General features: G+C 42.5%; 2 protein-coding genes across 2 annotated transcripts in view; one reads left to right on the forward strand and one right to left on the reverse strand.

Moving 5' to 3' along the window:
- The window catches only part of LOC144933955 (ATP-dependent 6-phosphofructokinase, platelet type-like), a 78032-nt gene extending 70878 nt beyond the window's left edge, over positions 1 to 7154 (reverse strand). Inside the window, exon 1 of the mRNA XM_078859318.1 lies at positions 6780 to 7154. Coding sequence (XP_078715444.1) covers positions 6780 to 6867 — 88 coding nt within the window. The 5' untranslated portion in view covers positions 6868 to 7154. The remainder of the gene's footprint in view (positions 1 to 6779) is intronic.
- Positions 7155 to 20676: 13522 nt separating this feature from the next.
- LOC144937498 (neuropeptide S receptor-like) overlaps positions 20677 to 22743 on the forward strand; it is a 49024-nt gene continuing 46957 nt past the window's right edge. Inside the window, exon 1 of the mRNA XM_078864778.1 lies at positions 20677 to 20799. Coding sequence (XP_078720904.1) covers positions 20677 to 20799 — 123 coding nt within the window. The remainder of the gene's footprint in view (positions 20800 to 22743) is intronic.

The raw sequence follows: 22743 nt of genomic DNA on the forward strand, positions 1-22743 counted from the left end.
AACACAATAATATATATTTTTTTATGTTATCTTGATTTTACCATGATTTTTTGCCGCAAATGTTGGGCGTCATTATTGCAGTGCATCGCTGATTTTAGGATCAGCAAACGTCCCCTACATCGATGTCCATTTTTTATTTTACTGTAGAATTGATGAACCTCCATTGTGTCTTAAAACAGCACACTGGAGAGGCTGTGTTAAGTTAGGCCCTTAAAATATATTAAGCAAAAGCCTACATCAATTTTCTTCGGGTTCTCCGGGTTTTCCCTCCACATTTAGAATCAACATGCGTCTACAGTATTTGGATTATATACATTTACACATGATTGGCCACTTTGTTGAGCTATCATTTGTGGCCAGGTCGCTTCTGAAAAAAAGTAGCTCAGTGGGCCTTACCTGGTAAGATACAAAGTTTAGCACCAGTAGCACATTCTGTGAAAAAAAAGCTAAATTCCATTTCCAATCATGGGTGTTTTTACTTTGACCTGGGCCCAACTAAACAGGGCCATATGTGTACAATAAATGTTGACTGAATGAAGGAAACAAGACTGATCACTCTCCAAACAGTGAAGAAGCATCGTAAGGGTAGAGATTATTGTTCTGTACCATTGTTCTGTACCAGCATCCTCTAGGAGTTACAAAAACAGGTCCTTTGTTGCTTCTTAATATGATTGTTAAATTGCAATCTCGCATTGGAACGCCCAGGATACACAGCCTTACTTAATCTATATCTACAAACAATAGTTATTTGGGGGGGGGGCAGGGGGGGGGGGTTGGCGGCATTGTCCTTGAACCTCAGAAGAAAATGTACAAGTTCAATTAAGACCAAAAGGACAGCACCAGATAAATACGGTAGTCAAACAAGGGCATCCAACGTCACCGAGCTAGCTCTCAACAGCAACAATACTGTATGCGTCACCATTCCTCCAAATAGTGTGTGCACAGCAGGCAGGGTTGCCGTGGCACAGTGGGGAGGAAATTGCTGCAGACTTTTTGTATTGGCTCAAAAGGCTTAAGGCAGGGGTCGGCAGCCTGGGCTCCGGAGCTGCATGCGGCTCTTTAAGGACTGTTTCGTGACTCGTATTCGCATGCATTGCGGCTCCTGAAACAGAGTTTTTCACCGAATTTGAAAAAAAATTATCTTCTTGTAAATTTTGGTTCTTGACACCTGGCTTAAGGAAAGAGGTAGGACAATGTTTACATGCAATCTACAGAAGTAATGTTGTCCATGTTTAATCATGTTCACAACTTGGTAACTTTTTAAGTGTGCACATGTGCAATACTAAATTTGTGAATGGTTGCAATGATTTTACAATGGTTACCATTAGTTATGGACTCAATTTCAGGTTTAAAATGCATTTCCCACTTATGTGAAAGTCAACTGAATGTAGAATTAATTACATTTGTAATATCAGTGCCCTATATTTATGGCACAGCGTCTTTCATTTGAAGATCTTAAACCGTCTATATGAACATTTATTCATGCTATGATAGCTACAATTCCGACCAAGTTTCATTGACAAAGATCATGACAATGATAACAATACCAATAAAAAATATACAAATAAAAGCATTCACATCAGTGGAAATACATGGCAATGTCGTATATTTCATGGAATAGCCAAGTGTCTACAGTTGCCTTTTATCTGGTTTGCAATACATAACTTAATTGAACTGCATTTTATTTAGATGACTGTGTATACATTATGTGCAGATTTAATTTGCTTGTAAATTTATATGAATGTTGTTTTTCAAGTGGCAGTATCACATAGGTCAGGACAGCCCCTGCCAGCTACAAGGGTGTACTCGGGTCATAGGTCACCTTGCCACAATCCGATCAGGCACCAATGTCTTAAAAGTCTGACAGCAGCTCAACCCCCATCATGGGTTCAAGGCCTCTTAAAGTTAGTGACACTTTCACACTCATTGAACTGGGGCTTGGCAGTGTATAAGCTGCTTAGGGGTCTGTTTTAGGCACCTAGGTACACACTTGTGTGATGTGTCGGCCTTAATAGGTGCTTGCTAAAGCACTTGCCCCAACAGTATGTTAAAGGCTACACGGCATATCTTGTCTTTGGAACCATAAATAACAAATGTAAAAACTGAACCAAAGACTGAAAATGGGGCCGAGTTAAGTTTGAGAGGTGGCATTAGGGTCAGATTTATGGGCAGGGATAGGGCTATTGTTAAAGTGTGGTGGATTAATTTAGTTAAGGATATGGGATCCGGCTCGAGGCCAGGTTATGCACTCTGCCACTTAGCATTTGCCCAGACACATACCGCCCAGTATGGCCTCTTCACTTTTTTCTCACTTTCACTTCTGATGTATAAGCAGCTGGCAAGCTTTAGTGCAGCCCCAGAATGATGCAAATGGGCCTTTTCACTGATGTACAGTGCAGCGCTAATGTGAGTGCACTCCAATAGGAGAAATACAGATAAGCGAATGTGCAGTGTAAAACATGTGAATTGTGCCTTGCACATGAAAGATGTTACCTCGCACATGAAAGATGTTACCTCGGTTCTGTTTAATTTATGGTCGTGCACGTTTTAATCCAACAAGTGTCACATTATTTCAAGCTTTCTCTTTCAACATTGCACAAATTCAGAGGTAACCTACACTGTAACAATCCGGCGTTAAGAAAACGGATTTCAATCCAATAATCCTATTCACTAAGATATATGATTAAATCTAGGAATACAAATGTCAGGGTATTCTACGATTTAAAGGAGACATTCATTTATTCAACTTCAAAATAAGTGATTCACTGTGTTAACCTATACGGTCTGCAAACTAATAGACTACATTGGTCATGGCACGGACAGTAGTTTAATGATTTAGAGTAAGTCATCCTTAAGCCCAGGGGGATGTACTCTATAAAGCCCTGTCTGGTCTATTGGTAGATGCCACCTCTATGCGTACCATGGAATATTGTGCACGGCAAATCTTTGCTGCACACAAAGGAATGTAATGTTTATTTAGTGCACGGTCAAAGAGGGAACATCTAAACCAATGTAAGCAACTGTTGCAAATGCTTTTGTGGTGGTTATACACGCCTGTAATCCAGCACTGTGGAGGCGAGCTGAGGCCGACCACAATTGTTGTGAAACTCCCTTCCTGTGCACAATCGAGGTGCCATACCTTGACTAACCAAGAGAATGCAGTAAAAAGGACTTCACCTGTTTCATCCGTATGAGTGTTGCCCCTTAAGCCTTAATACACGTGGGTTTTCTCCAGGAGCTGTTTTCCTTCCACATGTAAACACTCATTCATTGGCCGATAACACCTGAACATACGGAGGATCGCAGAGTTTGGGGTGGAATGTGAAGCCAGCTCACCGCGGCTGCCTTGCCCGCTCGTCTGTGAGAATCCATAGCCGAACCACTTAATAAGACATCGCCAAAAGCATATTTTACGGAGACTATTTGACTGTGATAAGATTTTGATTACCGTGCACGTTCTGCTGATTAATGAATTCTGAGATTGTTTCCTCCATACCATGTCGCGACGCCACGTGTGTGTGCGGTTTCACAATTAAGCACAGTGGGGGGTGCCAAGATTCTTTGAGATCGGCCAGGGCATACAAGGACAACTATAGGTGTTTATAAATAGTGGTATATACAGCAGCTTGTACGTGTAACAACCGTCGCTGGGGTTTAGTACAAAGTGCTGCATCTGCGAATCATGCACCCATGGCACGGGATCGTCTATCCATTGATGAAATTGGTACCTGTACTTGTTTTCTACCGAAGAACGATGGGCTAAGTCAACCATGGCCAAGATTTGAATTCCCAACCTTTCGATTGTGCTAAAGGCGATCGAGCTACAGTATCAGAGAGACTGATTTCCTTGCTGTGGTTGTTTCACCTGATGAAAATTGCTTGTGTTGCGATCGAAACGTCGTGATTTGTTTTATTTTATTTCTACCTACGTGACTTTACCGAAAGAACCAAAAAGCATGATTCCCTTGGGTTGAGACGATGTTAAAACGGAGTACAGTACTGTACCTGTAACGTGTGGTCTATCTCAAGTGGGGACACTCCGCACGGTGGGATAGGGTGGTCAGAATCAAGATTAATTGGTCCTCATTAACAGGACTTCTCCAAACAGTCCTATCAAGACTGAAAATATGTCTGCATGTGTTCCAGAGTTTGTGTGTTTGCCTCTGTTCAATAGTGTCTTGTGTGCTGTGTGTTTGGGGTATGCGTGTGGGGCGGAACGGTAGTGTAGCGGTTAGCGCGCTGCACTGCGAACCCCGAGTTCAATGAGTTAAATTCCCACTCATGGCCAATGCCAGTGACGAGTATCTGTACCGGTCCTGAGCCTCACCTAAGTTGACTTCGCCTCATATGAGTTCCTGGTCCGTTGTGTACACATCGCCACTGGAGAGACAAAGGCGGCCGGGCGTGGTGCTGTCCACCCACCCCGTCGTGTGTCGTTCTGGCCTTCATAGATGCTCGATAACAAAACTTGCCACAACAGTCTGTTAAGGCTATACATGGCATATTTGTCTGTGGTATACATGCGGCTGGAAAACGTGCCCATTCACAACCACAAAACCGACACCACACCCTTGTTAAATACAGCTGCACTGCTAAGCCAAACGTTCTGCTGCTGCTGCATAATATTTCCAGAAGAATTAACAGCTGAGCAAACGCAATGTGGCTGTCATCGCAGCCATGGCGCAGGAGTAGAAGAGGGCACCTTATGTTGCGGCATGAATCCGGCACCATTGCGGACCAGCGCATCGTCACGTACCACTGGACTTTATTCAGGAAGCATGCAGAGGATGCATTGTGGACATCGTTTAATAAGGCAAATTCATATAGGAAGATGTATGCACACAAGCCTGTGCGTTGCATTAAGCATGCAACTTGTCTAAAAGGTAGCAAGTTTTTTGGTCTTAATAGTTGCGTTATGCATACCTTAACATTCGGTAATATAAGGTCACGTGTTAAATTACTCAATTATCACGGTGCTACTGCACTTAAACACATTGTGCCATACATTAACGATGCATTCTCGAAAAACCGAGATATTTTGCCACGTGGATCATGCCCATTCAGGTAGGAACAGGTTTGACCTGTAAACATTAAAACTGCCAACATGAAAATCTAGATGACTAAACGAGTCGCATTTCCGTGCTCCAGTGGACTTACGGATTATTTCACTCGTACTGTACCTCCGCATAAAGAAGTTACTGCTGCTCCACCCATAAACCACGCCAGGGATGTGACACAAACCACAATTCTCGACACGCTGCAGGAACTCTTGTTGCGAATTTTGATCTCTCTGCTCTCATAATGGTAGACCTGCACTTTTACAATGTGGCCCTCTGGATATGCAACAGGATTTCTCTGCGACATCCGTGGACCTCCACTCTGTGTTCTGCAGACCTCACTTCGACGACTGATACTCCTGTTCCAAATACGAGCCTCTTCGTCCCAACCACGAACTTCTGTTGCGACCGAGGGCCTGTGCGTTTCAACTACGGAAATGCCCCCAGCGTGGGAAATCTCAACTTCAACCACAGAAACGTATTTCAAACACGCATCGTTATTCTCTATGGACCCCTGGTGTACGTGTGTATACTACCTGTCGACCCATACAGGTTTACCCCGTATTCTTGTACAAGGAATTTGAGTTTTCAGGTCCATACGGCATACAGCCATTTCAATACGGGCAAATCATATTTTTACATCATGGGACGACCTCCTTTACTAGTACCAAAATATGATCATAGGGTTTTCCCCTTTTATCTGGCAACATAACAGGTGTTAAGTTGTTAAAACACCAAACTGAAACCTTTTACAGAGAATCATGTCTTATTAACCACAATACTTGTGGTCAAAATGCAAACAAAAACATACTCTGATAATATATGCATTGTCTTTGAAACTGATTGGTCCACACCAAAGACAGCTTTCTGTTGAGCCTCCATTGCCTTTAAACTGGTCTAACACCGTTTGAGACGAGGCTCAAAAGAAAGATGTCTCTGGTGTGGACCAATCAGTTTCAAAGACAATGCATATATTATCAGAGTATGTTTTTTGTTTGCATTTTGACCACAAGTAGTGTGGTTAATGCAGACATGATTCCTTGTAAAAGGTTTCAGTTTGGTGTTTTAACAACTTAACACCTGTTCTGTTGCCAGTGACTTTACCGAAAGAACCAAAGATTATGGATTCTTCAAATCAAGATTAAAAGTGGAAAACTCTATTCTCAATCATATTTTGTCTATTTGTTTGTGTTTCTCCCTTGCGATGGGACTTTGCAGGATGTATGTTGAGAGTTACGAGGGCACGGGGTGACCAAAAAGGTCTGAATTGGTCTGAAACAAGGTAGGCACTGATAAAGGGTTGACAGGTATGCGTGTGTATGTGTCTTTTCCACCGTACGTAGCCAACCGTGTTAATCGCACCACATGCGTCATTAAAACCACATTTCTCATTCACCCAAACACGGACATCACATTTACAACTCTGAACATCTCTCTGCACCGCAGATCTCCCTCGTTCAGCCATTTGACCGCTCTGCTCAAAAGCAAAGAACTTCCCGCTCCAATCGCCCTCTTACAAAACACAGGCTTCGGTTACGTCTACGGGACACCCTCCAGAAAAAAACCGCTCTTCTTCAACCATGGACCTCTGTGCTCTCTACACACGGACGAGTCGCGCCGACCCACCAAGACCTTCACTGGGTCCTGAACACCATAACGCGTGCTCCAGTGAGAGCGCCACTGCCACCGATCAACAGCAGCACGCATCGCCATTGATCTCACCTTGGGCATCTCCCCCGCTTGTCAGCACTCCGATCGCCCGTCCAGCCCCAGAGAGGCTCTCCAGGAACTTCTTATCGCTGGGAGCCATCTTCTCGAATGTCCTTCCTATGAACACGAAGCGACTACGACTGCAACGCTCTGAATGAACGCCGTGACGGCACTGTGGTTAATCGAGCGAACCTAATGCCTACATGAAAACCAAACAACAAAAAATACCGTGTGATAGCGCACCAGACGGCTTTCTCTCTCTCTCTCTCTCGCTGGCCTAATGAGAAGATGGGAGAGACGAACGCGAAGAGGTTGCGGCCGCAAACAAAGGAGGTTGCGTTGCTCCGATCCGCAGCGTGGACGCACCGAGAGCGGCCACATCAGCTGTCTGCGGCTGTGACGTCACACTCAGCGTGCCCTCTGCTGGCTGACGTCGCGGGATGCGCACACATCTTGGGATCAAAAGATGTCTTGTGACCCCCGATTAATTGACCCCCCCCCCTAATCGTTTTTTTTTCTCCCGAATGCATATCTATTTCTGTTTGAAATCACCCTTACTGAAGAAGAAGAACAAAACCTGCAATACGTTTTAGATATTCTTGGTTCTTTCGGTAAATATTCATATTCTTAGGTAAAGTCACGTAGGTAAAAAAATTAAGTCACGTAGAAAGGGATATAATAAAATAGTAAAAAATAAAACCAATTAAAGTCTCAAGACGTTTCGATTGCGACACAAGCAATCATCATCAGGTGTGAAAACCACAGCAAGAAAATGTTTTGAAAAAAGTGGCGGTGAAAAATAATATTCTTGCTGTGGTTTTCACACCTGATGATGATTGCTTGTGTTGCAATCGAAACGTCGTGAGCATTTTATTGGTTTTATTTTATCGTCATTTTATTTCCCTTCTACATGACTTTACCGAAAGAACCAAGAATATGAATCCCTGCAGTCACGAAAGCTTTCAAACGTTTTAGATAATTAAATCTGGGGTCACTGGACATCTGGACCAACCTGTAGTTTAAGGAGAGCTGGGTTGTGGTGATGGTGGTTGATGGTGGTGTTGGTAGGGAGTGATGGTTTAGCGGTGAGTGCGCTGCGCTACGAACCCCTCACGGCCAACACCAGTGACGAATTATCTCAACCGGTCATGGGCTTCGCCTAGGTCGACTCAGCCTCAAATGAATACCTGGTCCGGTGTGTAAACATCGCCATTAGAGAGACAAAGGCGGTCGGGCGTGTACCGTTCCGACCTCCATAGATGCTCACTAACGGCACTTGCTACTACAGTCTGTTAAATACTATATGGGGGATATTTGTCTTTATTACATAATAGGATTGGGAGAGAGTGACAATTTGGAGGAAGCCTTCATCCAGTAGTAGATTGATCATGGCTGATGATGGTGGTGGGTTTGGCATGCAGAAAATATGAATATTGTACAGTATAAAGTCGGGTGAAAGTGTCTCCTTGCTCATCATGAATGACCATTGCGTGCATCATAATCAATGCTTGTTGCTAGCCCATTTGAAAACCCTATGGAAAAACGTGTTTCACCGCCCTCGAAATGATCTATTCCTGGTAATGTGACAGACGAGATATAGTCAAGAGACAACGATTTAGTGAGACGACATAAAAAAGAGATTTAGTGAGATGAAAGGTGAGATATGTAGTGAAATTATAAGATACAGAGATGGCATCAGATGAGAGTAGGTATATGTAGTGAAGATAGAGATGTAGAATGTAGAAATTTTAGATACAAATTTTAGTGGTTTAGAGACAGTAAGGCAACGTGGATATAGATATATTCAGACGAGAATCGAGAAGTATGGTAGGATATTTGCCAGATGAGTTAAGGTGTATGAAAATATATTCTTCAGCCATAGGAGACTGAAGAATAATTCAGATGAGATGGGAGAGATGATATGAGCTAGATGTGTTGAGATGAGATAAGAGAGATATGTATCCATACGGTAAGATAAAGGTAGCATAGGAGATGCAACAAGATGACAAGTGTATTTTGTTAAAAGACAGGAGAGATACGTTTTCAAAAGAGATATGACAGACAGCAAAGAGGTTTAACACGTAGGCTTTCGCGACCAATATTGTTCATAATCAACGATTTTTGGGTTTAGATCGCGTTATTTATAAATGTGTCGTAACCCTCCACCACCCGACACGGCCAATCAGTAAAAAAGTGTCACGTTGACAAAAGACAAATAGTTCACTGCTTTAGCCCACCGGTGTGTTGAAGCGTGAAACCACAACATTTACAATTTGAGTACGACGTTTCGCTGGTAATTGCATTCTGGCGAATTGCCCGATGATGCTGGATGCAATTACCAGCGAAACGTCGTACTCAAATTGTAAATGTTGTGGTTTCACGCTTCAACACACCGGTGGGCTAAAGCAGTGAACTATTTGTCTTTTGTCAACGTGACACTTTTTTACTGATTGGCCGTGTCGGGTGGTGGAGGGTTACGACACATTTATAAATAACGCGATCTAAACTCAAAAATCGTTGATTATGAGCAAAGAGGTATTTGGAGAATGGCAAGTGGATACTCTACTCACCATGCCATCGAATATCGTTAGTTACATGGATTCAGTCCCCACCCGTCAGCGGTGACCACCTCCAGTGGATCACATGACTACTAGACAAGCTTCATAACGTATTTATATCACAGAGTTATATCAAATACATAACGTTTAATACTTAACGTAATACAATAATACTCACCGTGTTATTATAATCATTTGATGTTTATATCGATTAGGCTGTGAATTTGAAAAATTTTTAGTGCATCATTTTCCCTAATCTGCGGCCCCTGATCTACTTGGGGCAATACAATGTTACTTTGTTAATGCCTAGCATCGCCACTGACCATAACTACCACCGTCATCAACACCATGGACTGTGAGATGGTGGTTTCAGTGGTGGAATATTTACATATCCATTCCCGCATAGGCAAACTACTTTTGACTTCCCACGAATTTGTGCTCGTTATATAAACTTTTTGAGGAATTATGGGTTACTTGCTGCTGACCTGGAGGTAAAAACGTTCATAAAACACGATATAGCATTCATGTATTATGTTGAACTTCTTTTTCCACCATACGTTGCCAACCGTGCTAATGGGAGATGTAATTCTTCAGCATCCCAGAGGCATAAGGGACAAGAGGGTAAGCACCATAATAACAATGGGTAAAAACACAGCAGAAATAGAACATTATTAGCAAGTGGTATACTCCATGCATGAAAATTGTATTTGGGAGCACGTGTAGGAGTGGTTATCTATTACAACATAAAGAGTGGTTTAACATAACATGGTGTGATATGGAAGTCAACGACATATTTTTATTCCAAATTCTATGATATTCTATTATCGGCTTTAGGTAATGATATGAAAACATTATCTTTTAGAACTCTCCCAGCTAGCATTGCAACCACCCCTTGCAGCCACCCATTTTTAGAAAATGGCCCCAGGTGTACGTTTTTTTTTCTTCACATAACATCATTGTATGAGCAAAACTGCTTCTGTCTGTTGGTAGAAGGTGGAAACTAAGGCTAATTGTCCTGGTGATTTTTGCAAAATAGTCTGCAAGTGAAATCCAGATAGCATTGATGATTTCGACAATAACCTAAATTAATCGTGGTAAAATATTAATTAGCCCACCGAGTTAACTATGAAAATAAAATTCATGAATTTTGGCCCACGCCCTTACTTGATGGAGACCATAGCCCAGACATTATATTTTCCCAACAGAGATAATAAATGTGCTTGATGATTTTTCAAAGTTTATAGAGACCATCAACTTTCCATACTTGGGCACTTAGTTTAGTCATGGGTGATCAAACCCCAGATTAAAACCGAGGAAGAATTTAGGCAATGCTGGCTCAGTGCTCTGGCTCAGTGCTCTGATCTTGATGCAACTGTTGTACTTGGTGAATCAATTTTTAAGGGTTTAATTTCATCCTGGAATAACAATTTTTCTCCTAAAGCCACTCATTCACAGCACACTTCACATCGTTGTTATAATAAAAATCCAGCTCGTGATGATTTTAGTGTGGAAATATGTGCAAGCTACTGGGAACCTGGTTTTCTATGGATTTTCTCCAAACTTTGGAATATTTTTGTCCAGATGTTTATTCATTTTACAGATTGTTACAATGTTTAGTTAATAAACAAACTAGATAATTTCATATTTTTGTCCTGTAAAATAGGTCTAATAAATTGCTATAAAGTTTGGTAAATCTTAAAATAATCAACCTTTAAACGAACATAGATTATTTGTTTTCAAAGACTATTCAATTACCTCTTACTATAGTGAATGGAGGACAATACAGTATATTTGGGATGGCTAACACTGTACCACTATTGAGACAGGCTGTTTAGACAATTGAGTCTCAACTAGTTTCAGATCTCGTGTTTGGCATTCAAACACTGATTTTTTCCCCTACAAAACATATCACTCATGTTACGAATTGGTGATAGACTGTGACATCAACTATTAACAACCGTAAAAAGTTATCACATAATCGATGCAATTAGACTTTAACCTTGCTAGTAACAGCACAGGCCCGTGTTAATGGATACACGTAGCTTCTTTGTACTGATGTTTCGTCAATCTGCATTAATGAAAAGGGAATCAATGTTCATGGATGGCCTCTGGGAGTTAGTCCAATTAAGTCAAGATAATAAACATACAAACATTGGATATCACATCCAAGTCAGTGTCCCCATGCTCAGTGTGCATTGGGTGGTGCTCATCTCCATTCGTGGCCTTGAGCCAGAGATGCGAATCCCACACTCCTATGATGGGTCCAGTCTCTCTGGAGCATCACAACTATCATGATACCCCGCAAGGTGGTATTTGGCTGAGCTGACATGCCAAGTGGGATTGCAACTCACGACATTCTGATTTCGAGTTTCCCACTAATCACAGCCCCATCCAGCCAATTTATGAGTGGATTGTTGTTACAAATACGCATATAATTTTCACATCCTGTTATTGTGTACATTGCATTAACAAACACTGTTTAGTCAACAGCGTGTAATGTTTCATGCTAAAACAATGCATTTGTCTTTATTCGTGTGATTTTCGCAGGTTCACAATACTGTACTGCAGTACCATATAATAATCGCAATGCATTCAAATGATCTCAGAAAGGATTGTACGCGAAATGTCTTTCATTTTGCTCAGTAATACATGAAGTGCAGTATTTATGTAAGTGATCAGAAACTACAGCAGAATACCAATTCTCGTGTCGGCCAGTCACGCTGGCAACAATTTCCTCTGCCCAGCCCATTTAAAACGTTAGACATTAATCGGACATAAGCAGATTTAAATCATGCAATCATTTGACTTGCGCTTACAAGCTAAAGTGCACACAGGTGTGGGCTGGTACAGTACATTTTGGCAGAACAGTGGCAGCTTGTATACAGTACAGTAGGTACAGTATAGCAAACACAGAAACGTTCTGTGTTGGTCCTTTACATTTTCAAAGCAGTGTGGGCAACGGAGTCACATAAAATACAAGACTATGTAGTCTCCCTGCGCACGCAAACAAGGGATGGTGCTCATAACCATCAGCGGCCCTCAATCAGTGATGGGCAGTCCACATTCCAAAATTAGACTTGTGTCTCCATGTACACGATGCCAAAATGGTGTCCCCTAAAGAACAAGATAGAACCACAATATGTTATTCAGATAGAATGTGACATTGTTTACAGTTTTTTCAAATCTCTCAACAAAAATCACATATCCCAGTATTCCCACCGTTCCTCAGATGACGAGGAAGTTCCAGATGTCACAGTTTAAGAATTTAACTTCCTCATAGTATTTGCGACTAGGTTGAAACATAATTAGCAAACCTATTTAGTAAATGTTTATATGGATATGAAATACCGCAATCATAGAATGATGCCTCAATTATTCTATGAAACAAGTCATGAAGTTGACTTGAAGTATGTGCGGATGTCATGGTCCAAATGTACGGTACTCAATTGGAATATACATAACAATCACTGCCCCCTCCTGCAAAGATTTGGCAGGGCTATAAAAAGAGTCGTGATACACAGTGAGGCTTTCATGGGTAAAATAAGCGTTATACTGTAATAATTAAAGGTGGCAGAATTTAAATGAAGTGCTTACGTAAATGTATGTATATTGAACTTATTTCGCACCGTACATAGCCAACCGTGCTAATCGAAGGTGCGGGTCAAGGACAATAGACTACACACACAACGTACCCACTGCAATGTTGCAACCCTCTGGAAAGTCCAGAGAATCATGGAAATTATACGTCTCCACATCCACCAGGATCTCAGTAACGTCGCTTGCCACTGCTTGAAATCGCTAAGCCCTTTCAACTCACGCGGTTAACCGTGAACAATACAACTTCAACCCTGATTATGATGCATAGAAAGCCAAATGGAGTTCAAAAGGAGTCACAAACACCCCTGTGAAAGACCCGACGAAAAAGATCCCTGGCTTCGATCTTTGCGAATCTTATGAGTTACAACCATTAAACCGCATCCACACGAACCGTGGCAGATACGGATACTTAATGCACAAAATGGAACATTAACAAATCTCTGGTCTGCGATTGTGATCACCCAGAACAGACCAAATAACATATAACGACTCAATGCCCGATTCATCATCACAGCGATGCATTCTACTTCTCTTGCATGATGCAATAATTATCAGGCTCAAACACCTCATGGAAAATTATAGTTGTTGCTCTACTTTAACATCAGCCTTACGAGAAAAGACAGAGTAAGCCACAAGGTGGCGCCTCATGTTTATAATTATCTCATTCTCAAATATGCGAGTGAATGCTGAATGTAGGCTATCTGCGATCTTATACGGACACCAACAAGCACAATCCTCACCACAACCACCGTCAATCATGATCACTACTATGCTCACCATCATCACTTATATTCTCACCAAATACTTAGATCCCCGATATAGCCTTTTAACAGTGCTGTTACCGAGCACCTATGAAGGTCGGAACGGCACACGAGGAGGTCAGTGGCCAACACCACTCCCCCAGTGGCAATGCAGCGTGCTTCAAAAAAATGTTAACACTTATATGGGACAATCGTTTTTTTGTAACATGATAACAAATGTACGTTAATAGCTTTATAGATTTGGCCCGAAAGTCACACCACGAGGTGCGTTTTTCTTATGTGGTCCGAGTGAGGTGTGGGGTGCATAGGACTGAGCTCTGACTATGCTTTTTACGTTGCAGGCCACTTGAGTACATGAATACAGCTTCCTGGAATAACAATTTTTCTCCTAAAGCCACTCATTAACAGCACACTTCACATCGTTGTTATAAAAAAAAATCCAGCTCGTGGTGATTTTAGTGTGGAAATATGTGCAAGCTACTGGGAACCTGGTTTTCTATGGATTTTCTCCAAACCTTGGAATATTTTTGTCCAGATGTTTATTCATTTTACAGATTGTTACAATGTTTAGTTAATAAACAAACTAGATAATTTCATCTTTTTGTCCTGTAAAATAGGTCTAATAAATTGCTATAAAGTTTGGTAAATCTTAAAATAATCAACCTTTAAACGAACATAGATTATTTGTTTTAAAAAACTATTCAATTACCTCTTACTATAGTGAATGGAGGACAATACAGTATATTTGGGATGGCTAACATTGTACCACTATTGAGACAGGCTGCTTAGTCAATTGAGTCTCAACTAGTTTCAGATCTCGTGTTTGGCATTCAAACACTGATTTTTTTTTCCCCTACAAAACATATCACTCATGTTACGAATTGGTGATAGACTGTGACATCAACTATTAACAACCGTAAAAAGTTATCACATAATCGATGCAATTAGACTTTAAACTTGCTAGTAACAGCACAGCCCCGTGTTAATGGATACACGTAGCTTCTTTGTACTGATGTTTCGTCAATCTGCATTAATGAAAAATGAATCAATGTTCATGGATGGCCTCTGGGAGTTAGTCCAATGAAGTCAAGATAATAAACATACAAACAGTGTATATCACATCCAAGTCAGTGTCCCCATGCTCAGTGTGCATTGGATGGTGCTCATCTCCATTCGTGGCCTTGAGCCAGAGATGCGAATCCCACACTCCTATGATGGGTCCAGTCTCTCTGGAGCATCACAACTATCATGATACCCCGCAAGGTGGTATTTGGCTGAGCTGACATGCCAAGTGGGATTGCAACTCACGACATTCTGATTTCGAGTTTCCCACTAATCACAGCCCCATCCAGCCAATTTATGAGAACGAATGGATTGTTGTTACAAATACGCATATAATTTTCACATCCTGTAATTGTGTACATTGCATTAACAAACACTGTTTAGTCAACAGCGTGTAATGTTTCATGCTAAAACAATGCATTTGTCTTTATTCGTGTGATTTTCGCAGGTTCACAATACTGTACTGCAGTGCCATATAATAATCGCAATGCATTCAAATGATCTCAGAAAGGATTGTACGCGAAATGTCTTTCATTTTGCTCAGTAATACATGAAGTGCAGTATTCATGTAATTGTAAGTGATCAGAAAATACAGCAGAATACCAATTATCGTGTCGGCCAGTCACGCTGGCAACAATTTCCTCTGCCCAGCCCATTTAAAACGTTAGACATTGATCGGACATAAGCAGATTTAAATCATGCAATCATTTGACTTGCACTTACAAGCTAAAGTGCACACATGTGTGGGCTGGTACAGTACATTTTGGCAGAACAGTGGCAGCTTGTATACAGTACAGTAGGTACAGTATAGCAAACACAGAAACGTTCTGTGTTTATCCTTTACATTTTCAAAGCAGTGTGGGCAACGGAGTCACATAAAATACAAGACTAGGTAGTCTCCCTGCGCACGCAAACAAGGGATGGTGCTCATAACCATCAGCGGCCCTCAATCAGTGATGGGCAGTCCACATTCCCAAATTAGACTTGTGTCTCCATGTACACGATACCCAAATGGTGTCCCCTAAAGAACAAGATAGAACCACAATATGTTATTCAGATAGAATGTGACATTGTTTACAGTTTTTTCAAATCTCTCAACAAAAATCACATATCCCAGTATTCCCACCGTTCCTCAGATGACGAAAAAGTTCCAGATGTCACAGTTGAAGAATTTAACTTCCCTCATAGTATTTGCGACTAGGTTGAAACATAATTAGCAAACCTATTTAGTTAATGTTTATATGGATATGAAATACCGCAATCATAGAATGATGTCTCAATTATTCTATAAAACAAGTCATAAAGTTGACTTGAAGTATGTGCGGATGTCATGGTCCAAATGTACGGTACTCAATTGGAATATACATAACAATCACTGCCCCCTCCTGCAAAGATTTGGCAGGGCTTTAAAAAGAGTCGTGATACACAGTGAGGCTTTCATGGGTAAAATAAGCGTTATACTGTAATAATTAAAGGTGGCAGAATTGAAATGAAGTGCCTACGTAAATGTATGTATATTGAACTTATTTCGCACCGTACATAGCCAACCGAGCTAATCGAAGATGCGGGGTAAGGACAATAGACTACACACACAACGTACCCACTGCAATGTAGCAACCCTCTGGAAAGTCCAGAGAATCTTGGAAATTATACGTCTCCACATCCACCAGGATCTCAGTAACGTCGCTTGCCACTGCTTGAATTCGCTAAGCCCTTTCGACCGACGCGGTTAACCGTGAACAATACAACTTCAACCCTGATTATGATGCATGGAAAGCCAAATGGAGTTCAAAAGGAGTCACAAACACCCCTGTGAAAGACCCGACGAAGAAGATCCCTGGCTTCGATCTTTGCTAATTTTATGAGCGACAACCATTAAACCGCATCCACACGAACCGTGGCAGATGCGGATACTTAATGCACAAAATGGAAGATTAACAAATCTCTGGTGTGCGATTGTGATCACCCAGAACAGACCATATAACATATAATGACTCAATGCCCGATTCATCATCACAGCGATGCACTCTACTTATCTTGCATGATGCAATAATTATCAGGCTCAAACACCTCATGGAAAATTATAGTTGTTGCTCTACTTTAACATCAGCCTTACGAGAAAGACAGAGTAAGCCACAAGGTGGCGCCTCATGTCTATAATTCTCTCATTCTCAAATATGCGAGTGAATGCTGAATGTAGGCTATCTGCGATCTTATACGGACACCAACAAGCACAATCCTCACCACAACCACCGTCAATCATGATCACTACTATGCTCACCATCATCACTTATATTCTCACCAAATACTTAGATCCCCGATATAGCCTTTTAACAGACTGTTAGGGCAAGTGCTGTTACCGAGCACCTATGAAGGTCGGAACGGCACACGAGGTCAGTGGCCAACACCACTCCCCCAGTGGCAATGCAGGGTGCTTCAAAAAAATGTTAACACTATATGGGACTATCGTTTTTTTATAACATGATAACAAATGTACGTTAATAGCTTCATAGATTTGGCCCGAAAGTCACACCACGAAGTGCGTTTTTCTTATGTGGGCCGAGTGAGGTATGGGGTGCATAGGACTGAGCTATGACTATGCTTTCCACTGATGCTCGACCAGGGTTATCGGTAGAAAGTGAAATCTGAAACGGAACTAGGCCACCTTCAACGGCATGTCAACAGGTCGTGAGAGTTGATTCACCACACTGGTCAGTGCCGGTTGACGGAATGAGGCATTCTTCCATGAGTGGATTGAAAAAGAGCTGTACATGTACCAGTGGCGGCTCCTGCAAAATCTCTCAGGGGGGGCAAATGTCTGGATGATTGATAAGGATAAGGTCCACCCATGCAATGGATAAATTAACAGCTTAAGCATGTAAAGGCAACTTCACTTCTTTATTATTAATGAAAAATAAAGTGACTCTTACAATACATCTTGTTTTTTCTATTTAAAGCTTTCGTGACTGCAGGGATTCATCTTCTTGGTTCTTTCGGTAAAGTCACGTAACGTGACTTTACCGAAAGAACCAAGAAGATACATCTTGTTTGTTTCTATACTCACTATTAAAACAAACCACTCAAGTTTCTTTTATTAAAGATTCCACTAGGTGGCGACAAATTATATTGTTGGATGAAACGTGCTTACGTATGATGGCGTAAGCACGTATGATGACGTAAGCACGTTAGGGCGAGCCCTCCCGGAAGCCATAGAGAATGCATTGCAGCGCCCCCGTTCGAAAAAAAACATCTTTGAATGTAAGTCTATGGGACCACTCGGGGCGATTCTCAGCTGGAGGGAAATCGCCCAAAAAGAGGCGGTACTCCACAGAACGTAGCATGACGCTGATTGGACTATATCCAGAGGCACAGTGACGGCTAGCGTGACTGTGGTTGAATGACATTGGTGGTGCGTCGCCCAATCGCCCTAATGAAGAAACCGCCCCTGACATGTACACTATTTGTCATTGTTAGAGATGAGATGTCATTAAAAAATGATACAGTATATCGAACAATCTTTGTTTTTTTATATACAAATGTAGTGACTGTGATTGTCACTGTGTGGTGCCGGGCTTGCAAAGCCACGGCGGATAATGTGCTGACATTATGTATAGCCCGCTTACGGGGCGTAGTACCACCAGCCCTAGCGGGGCTTGGGTGAGCGCTGGTCAGCGCGGAGGCACCGCAAGCAGTGAGCGTTGCGGGCTCCCGGTGAGGGAGCGAGAGGGAGCGTCAGCCAGCCAGGGTTACGTTGGGGCATGATACGCTGGTTGACCTGCTGACACGTGACCGGATGATATTGGAGGGGGGGCACAGGTGGACGGGGGCCGCTGGGCGGTCACGTGGTCTAAAAGAGCTCTCGGGAGCCTTCGAGAAAGAGCTCGAGAGATCTGGAAGGTGGGCGGGGCGAAGGGCAGAGCCAGCCCCAGCTCGGGGTTCTTCGTGTGCTGGTGTGAAGAAGATCCACGTCGGGGAGAAGAAGCCTCTAGCCACGCGGTCCCGGACCCAGCTTGTGGTCCGGGCCGGGATAGCGAACCGTGTCTAGTTCTGCCGTAGCATGGTTAGATGGGCATTCGAGACCCGAGTGTAGATTGAGTGATGTTGCGTTAAGTTTACGTAATAAATAGCGTTGCTCCCAAGATAACGTCTGCGACTCAGTTGGACCCACTACACAAACGTCACAATACACTAAAATATCGGTCACGAGGGGGAACTTAAATGATTGTTCGATGTGTTTTATTCATTAATTATTTACAGGATATAGATATTCAAAAGCAATGCTTATTATCGAATACAATTATTTATCATAACATACCAAAAACTGAAAATCAAAAGGAACAAGCCCAGTAAACATTCAATTTTGGGCCAACATTAGCGTGTGTTTGGAACTATTGGACAAACGTTGGCCCAATGTTCCAGTTGCAGAGTCAACACTCAACGTCTACTTTCCAATATTAACTTTATGCTCCTGTCAACGACGTCTGCTGGCTCCTTGAAGCAGCCGCATGTGAGCATTTTATGCGAGTCTTTAGAACGCCGTATATCTCACGTGCGCCGTATGGGGACTCATATCATGCCTCAGCGTGAGTTGCTACTCTGGAGACAAAGAGATCCGTTGATCGAGGTTCGCTCCCTGTGTTAACGACATTAGTTATGATTTTTCACGAAAGGGTGTGAATGAAGGCTTGACATTTTCCACTCCAGCTCGGCCTCGGCAGACGAGCGCGGAAATGAGAACGCAGCAAGTGGACAGCTGTGAGAAACGGAAGCGTGAGGCCGACAAGAATTGCGAAGGTGGCCGACGGGATCGTGGGATATTTTGTATATTTCGGACTTTTCTTTCGTGTGAGAAATACAGCATAGTAAAGCAAAACACGCACGTTCCGATATCAAAACGCCTACTTGTAACCAAGACGACATCGAAGTTACCGATGGTTCAACGTATTTTTCCCCCCATTCCGAGTAATTGTCAATGGCATCTCTCGTGTTTGAAGAGGTGAGCGTTCACTGGTTGCTTGCCTGGCTTCGCACGCACTAAGCCGCAGCCTTTAAAGCGAAGCGCGGAACTTCGCGTGCTCACTCCCTCCCACCCGAGCGCAATCTCTAGCCACAATTCACACAACCCTTACGTTTTGCAGACTGATAGGCTGGTGAATAGCTGAACGTACATATAGACGCATTGACAGACACATAGGCGGACAGACGGACACACGGTCGGATTGATTAACATACAGGTGGACAGATAGATGGACGCGCAGTGGATATTCACGCATGCAGGTTATCTGAAGATCTGACTGGTGGACATACATATGTGGACAAGAGTATTTATAGACATATAGGAGGGTGGATATACACAGAGAAATTACACGTTTGGTGAGAAGTGGAGACTTACACAGACGGGCACTCGACATATTCAGACAGCTGGCCAGATAGACAAATACAGCCGGACTCAGACAGGTGGACAGGGAGAAAAGTCGCGAGTTAGTAAGTGTGGCATATTGCCAGACACAGACAATCATAAGAATAACCTTGTATTTATAGCTAACCAACTAACTATAAAGAAAACCCATATAAACAGTCTACCTAGCAGAAATACAGTCCACAAGGGCAGACAGTAAGAAGAGTCTGTCTAACTAAGACTCATAGACCGTTTGTTAAGGTAGACAGCAGTATAGATAACTTAGATATCCTACACGACCTTCATATATACATACATTCATAAAGATAGCCTACTCAACAGCATCTAGACAATTTACAAATACTGCAGTAGACAGTATACCGAAGTCATACAAACAGACAGCCTACATAACAGCCACATCGACAGCTAGACTGCATGACAATCATATCATACAGACAGGCAAACAAATCACGCAGTCATATAGGACATTCGAACAAGGCAGTAAAGACATAGCAATCATATAGACAGCCGCCATGCCCAACATCAGCCTCAGCAGCAGAGCGTCGCCCTCACCCTCCTGCTGTGCCAATAAATTAGACAACGCATCCATCCCCACGGCGGATCCTTACCAGGGTTCGGGGTACCTAATCTACCAGGTGAGAACCACTGTGATATCGCCATTAATGTATCCATGAGACCTTCAATAATTTTCAAGAGGGTCCTGAATTGAAATGGTTGTGAAATGCGTGTTGCGTATATTGATGTGTTATTTCTTTGCCAAGTGGTTGTTGTAGAGAAACTGCAATCTTGTATCAGCGCGTGCCATGAACTTACCAGCCAACCTTGCAATATACGAAAGTTTCACAGGATGAATGGAATCGGACGGCTGTTATCCTTTCAAAATTCGAAACATACTGGTGGCAGATTGAACGTGCTCAGCTGACCACAAACCGCGATCCCTCGAGCTGGGCAGGGCCAATGGAGAGCTGCAGTAAAACAAAAGAGGCTGCAGAGAGAGAAAAGTTGAGCTGCACATCGACAAGGGGAGATAAAATGTGAAAAGCAGAGCTGCACAGGTAAAAGCAGAGCTGTAGAGGGGAAACGGAGATGCCGAGTAAAAAATTGGATGCGCGGAGGGAAAACGGAGCTGCAGAAAAAAAAATGGAGCTGCAAAGGGAAAATTGGAGCCGCAGAGCTGCAGGGAAAATCGGAAGTAAAAATCATTTCATTTTACAATACTGTATATATGTGTTTATGTTATACAAACTAGTTGTGGTAACTTGGTTTTTTTTAAGCTTAAAAGTAAATTAGTTTTTTTTTTTACTTGAATAACATAGACCCATTTGGCAAATGTGCCATTTGGATTTTAGAAAACATCGTCTCGTATAAACCAGATATTTGTTTGCAGGTTAATGAAGTAACGAGTCAAATGCCTTGCTTCCCGTGTAATGGAGTCGTGGGGCTAATTCCTCCAAAAATCCGCAGCGCACTGCGTTGGTGCCAAGTTTCTTTTTGCGCATTATATCAGAATCAAAATCTTCGTTTAGACTGGAGAAATCCGATGAGATTCGAAGACCGTTTTCACAGACGTCCAGGATGGGCGGGTCAGCGAGTTACAGGATCAGGACTAACCTCTGGTGCACTGTGGATCACGTGATTCACGATGCGGTCTGCCTATATCAGGGGTCGGCAACCAAAATAACAAGAAGAGCCATTTCTTTCCAATTCGGTACAAAATTCAGTATTTCAAGAGCCGCAATGCATCTATGTACATACTGTACATACGTACATATCGTCAAGAAGCAGCCCGCAAAGAGCCGCATGCGGCTCCGGAGCCGTAGGTTGCCGACCCCTGGCCTATATCAACTCGGATTTTTGGATTCCTACTGTACAGTTTATCAGTTCAACTCGTACAACAATTTTACAGCAGAGCTTGTGGGAAAGTGCACACCTTGCCGTGTAAAGAATAGAAAGGCCGCTTGAAAATGTTAAAAGTCCTGTGAACAATGTCTTCTGTGGGCTATTCTCTGACATACGGGGCTCACTAATGTATGTTGAACTTCTTTCGCACTGTACGTAGCCAATCGTGCTAATCAGTGATGCGGGAATTATATTTTAAAATGTACTCTTCATTTCATCATGCAGACAGCACCGATGGAATACATTGGAGGGAGGGGTAGGGGGGAACTATGATTGATTACATTATAAGGTGTAATTTAATTGCATATGTTTCTGTAATCATGGTCAAGTTATGTACTATTATCCAGAGGTGTGGACTCGAGTCATGTGACTTGGACTCGAGTCAGACTCGAGTCATGAATTTGATGACTTGCGACTCGACTTGGACTTGCATAACAATGACTTTGTCCCACCTATGAGATGTGGACTCGAGTCATGTGACTTGGACTCGAGTCAGACTCGAGTCATGAATTTGATGACTTGCGACTCGACTTGGACTTGCATAACAATGACTTTGTCCCACCTCTGCTATTATCCACTTGTGAACAGATTGTGTTCATTTCATCAATCATCTTCAGTCCTTCCCAAGTCATTATCTCTCAGTAATACAGTGTAAAAATCCACTGAGCACTTGCAAATGA

This window comes from Lampetra fluviatilis, chromosome 1 (genome assembly GCF_964198595.1).
Source record: "Lampetra fluviatilis chromosome 1, kcLamFluv1.1, whole genome shotgun sequence".
NCBI lineage: Eukaryota > Metazoa > Chordata > Hyperoartia > Petromyzontiformes > Petromyzontidae > Lampetra > Lampetra fluviatilis.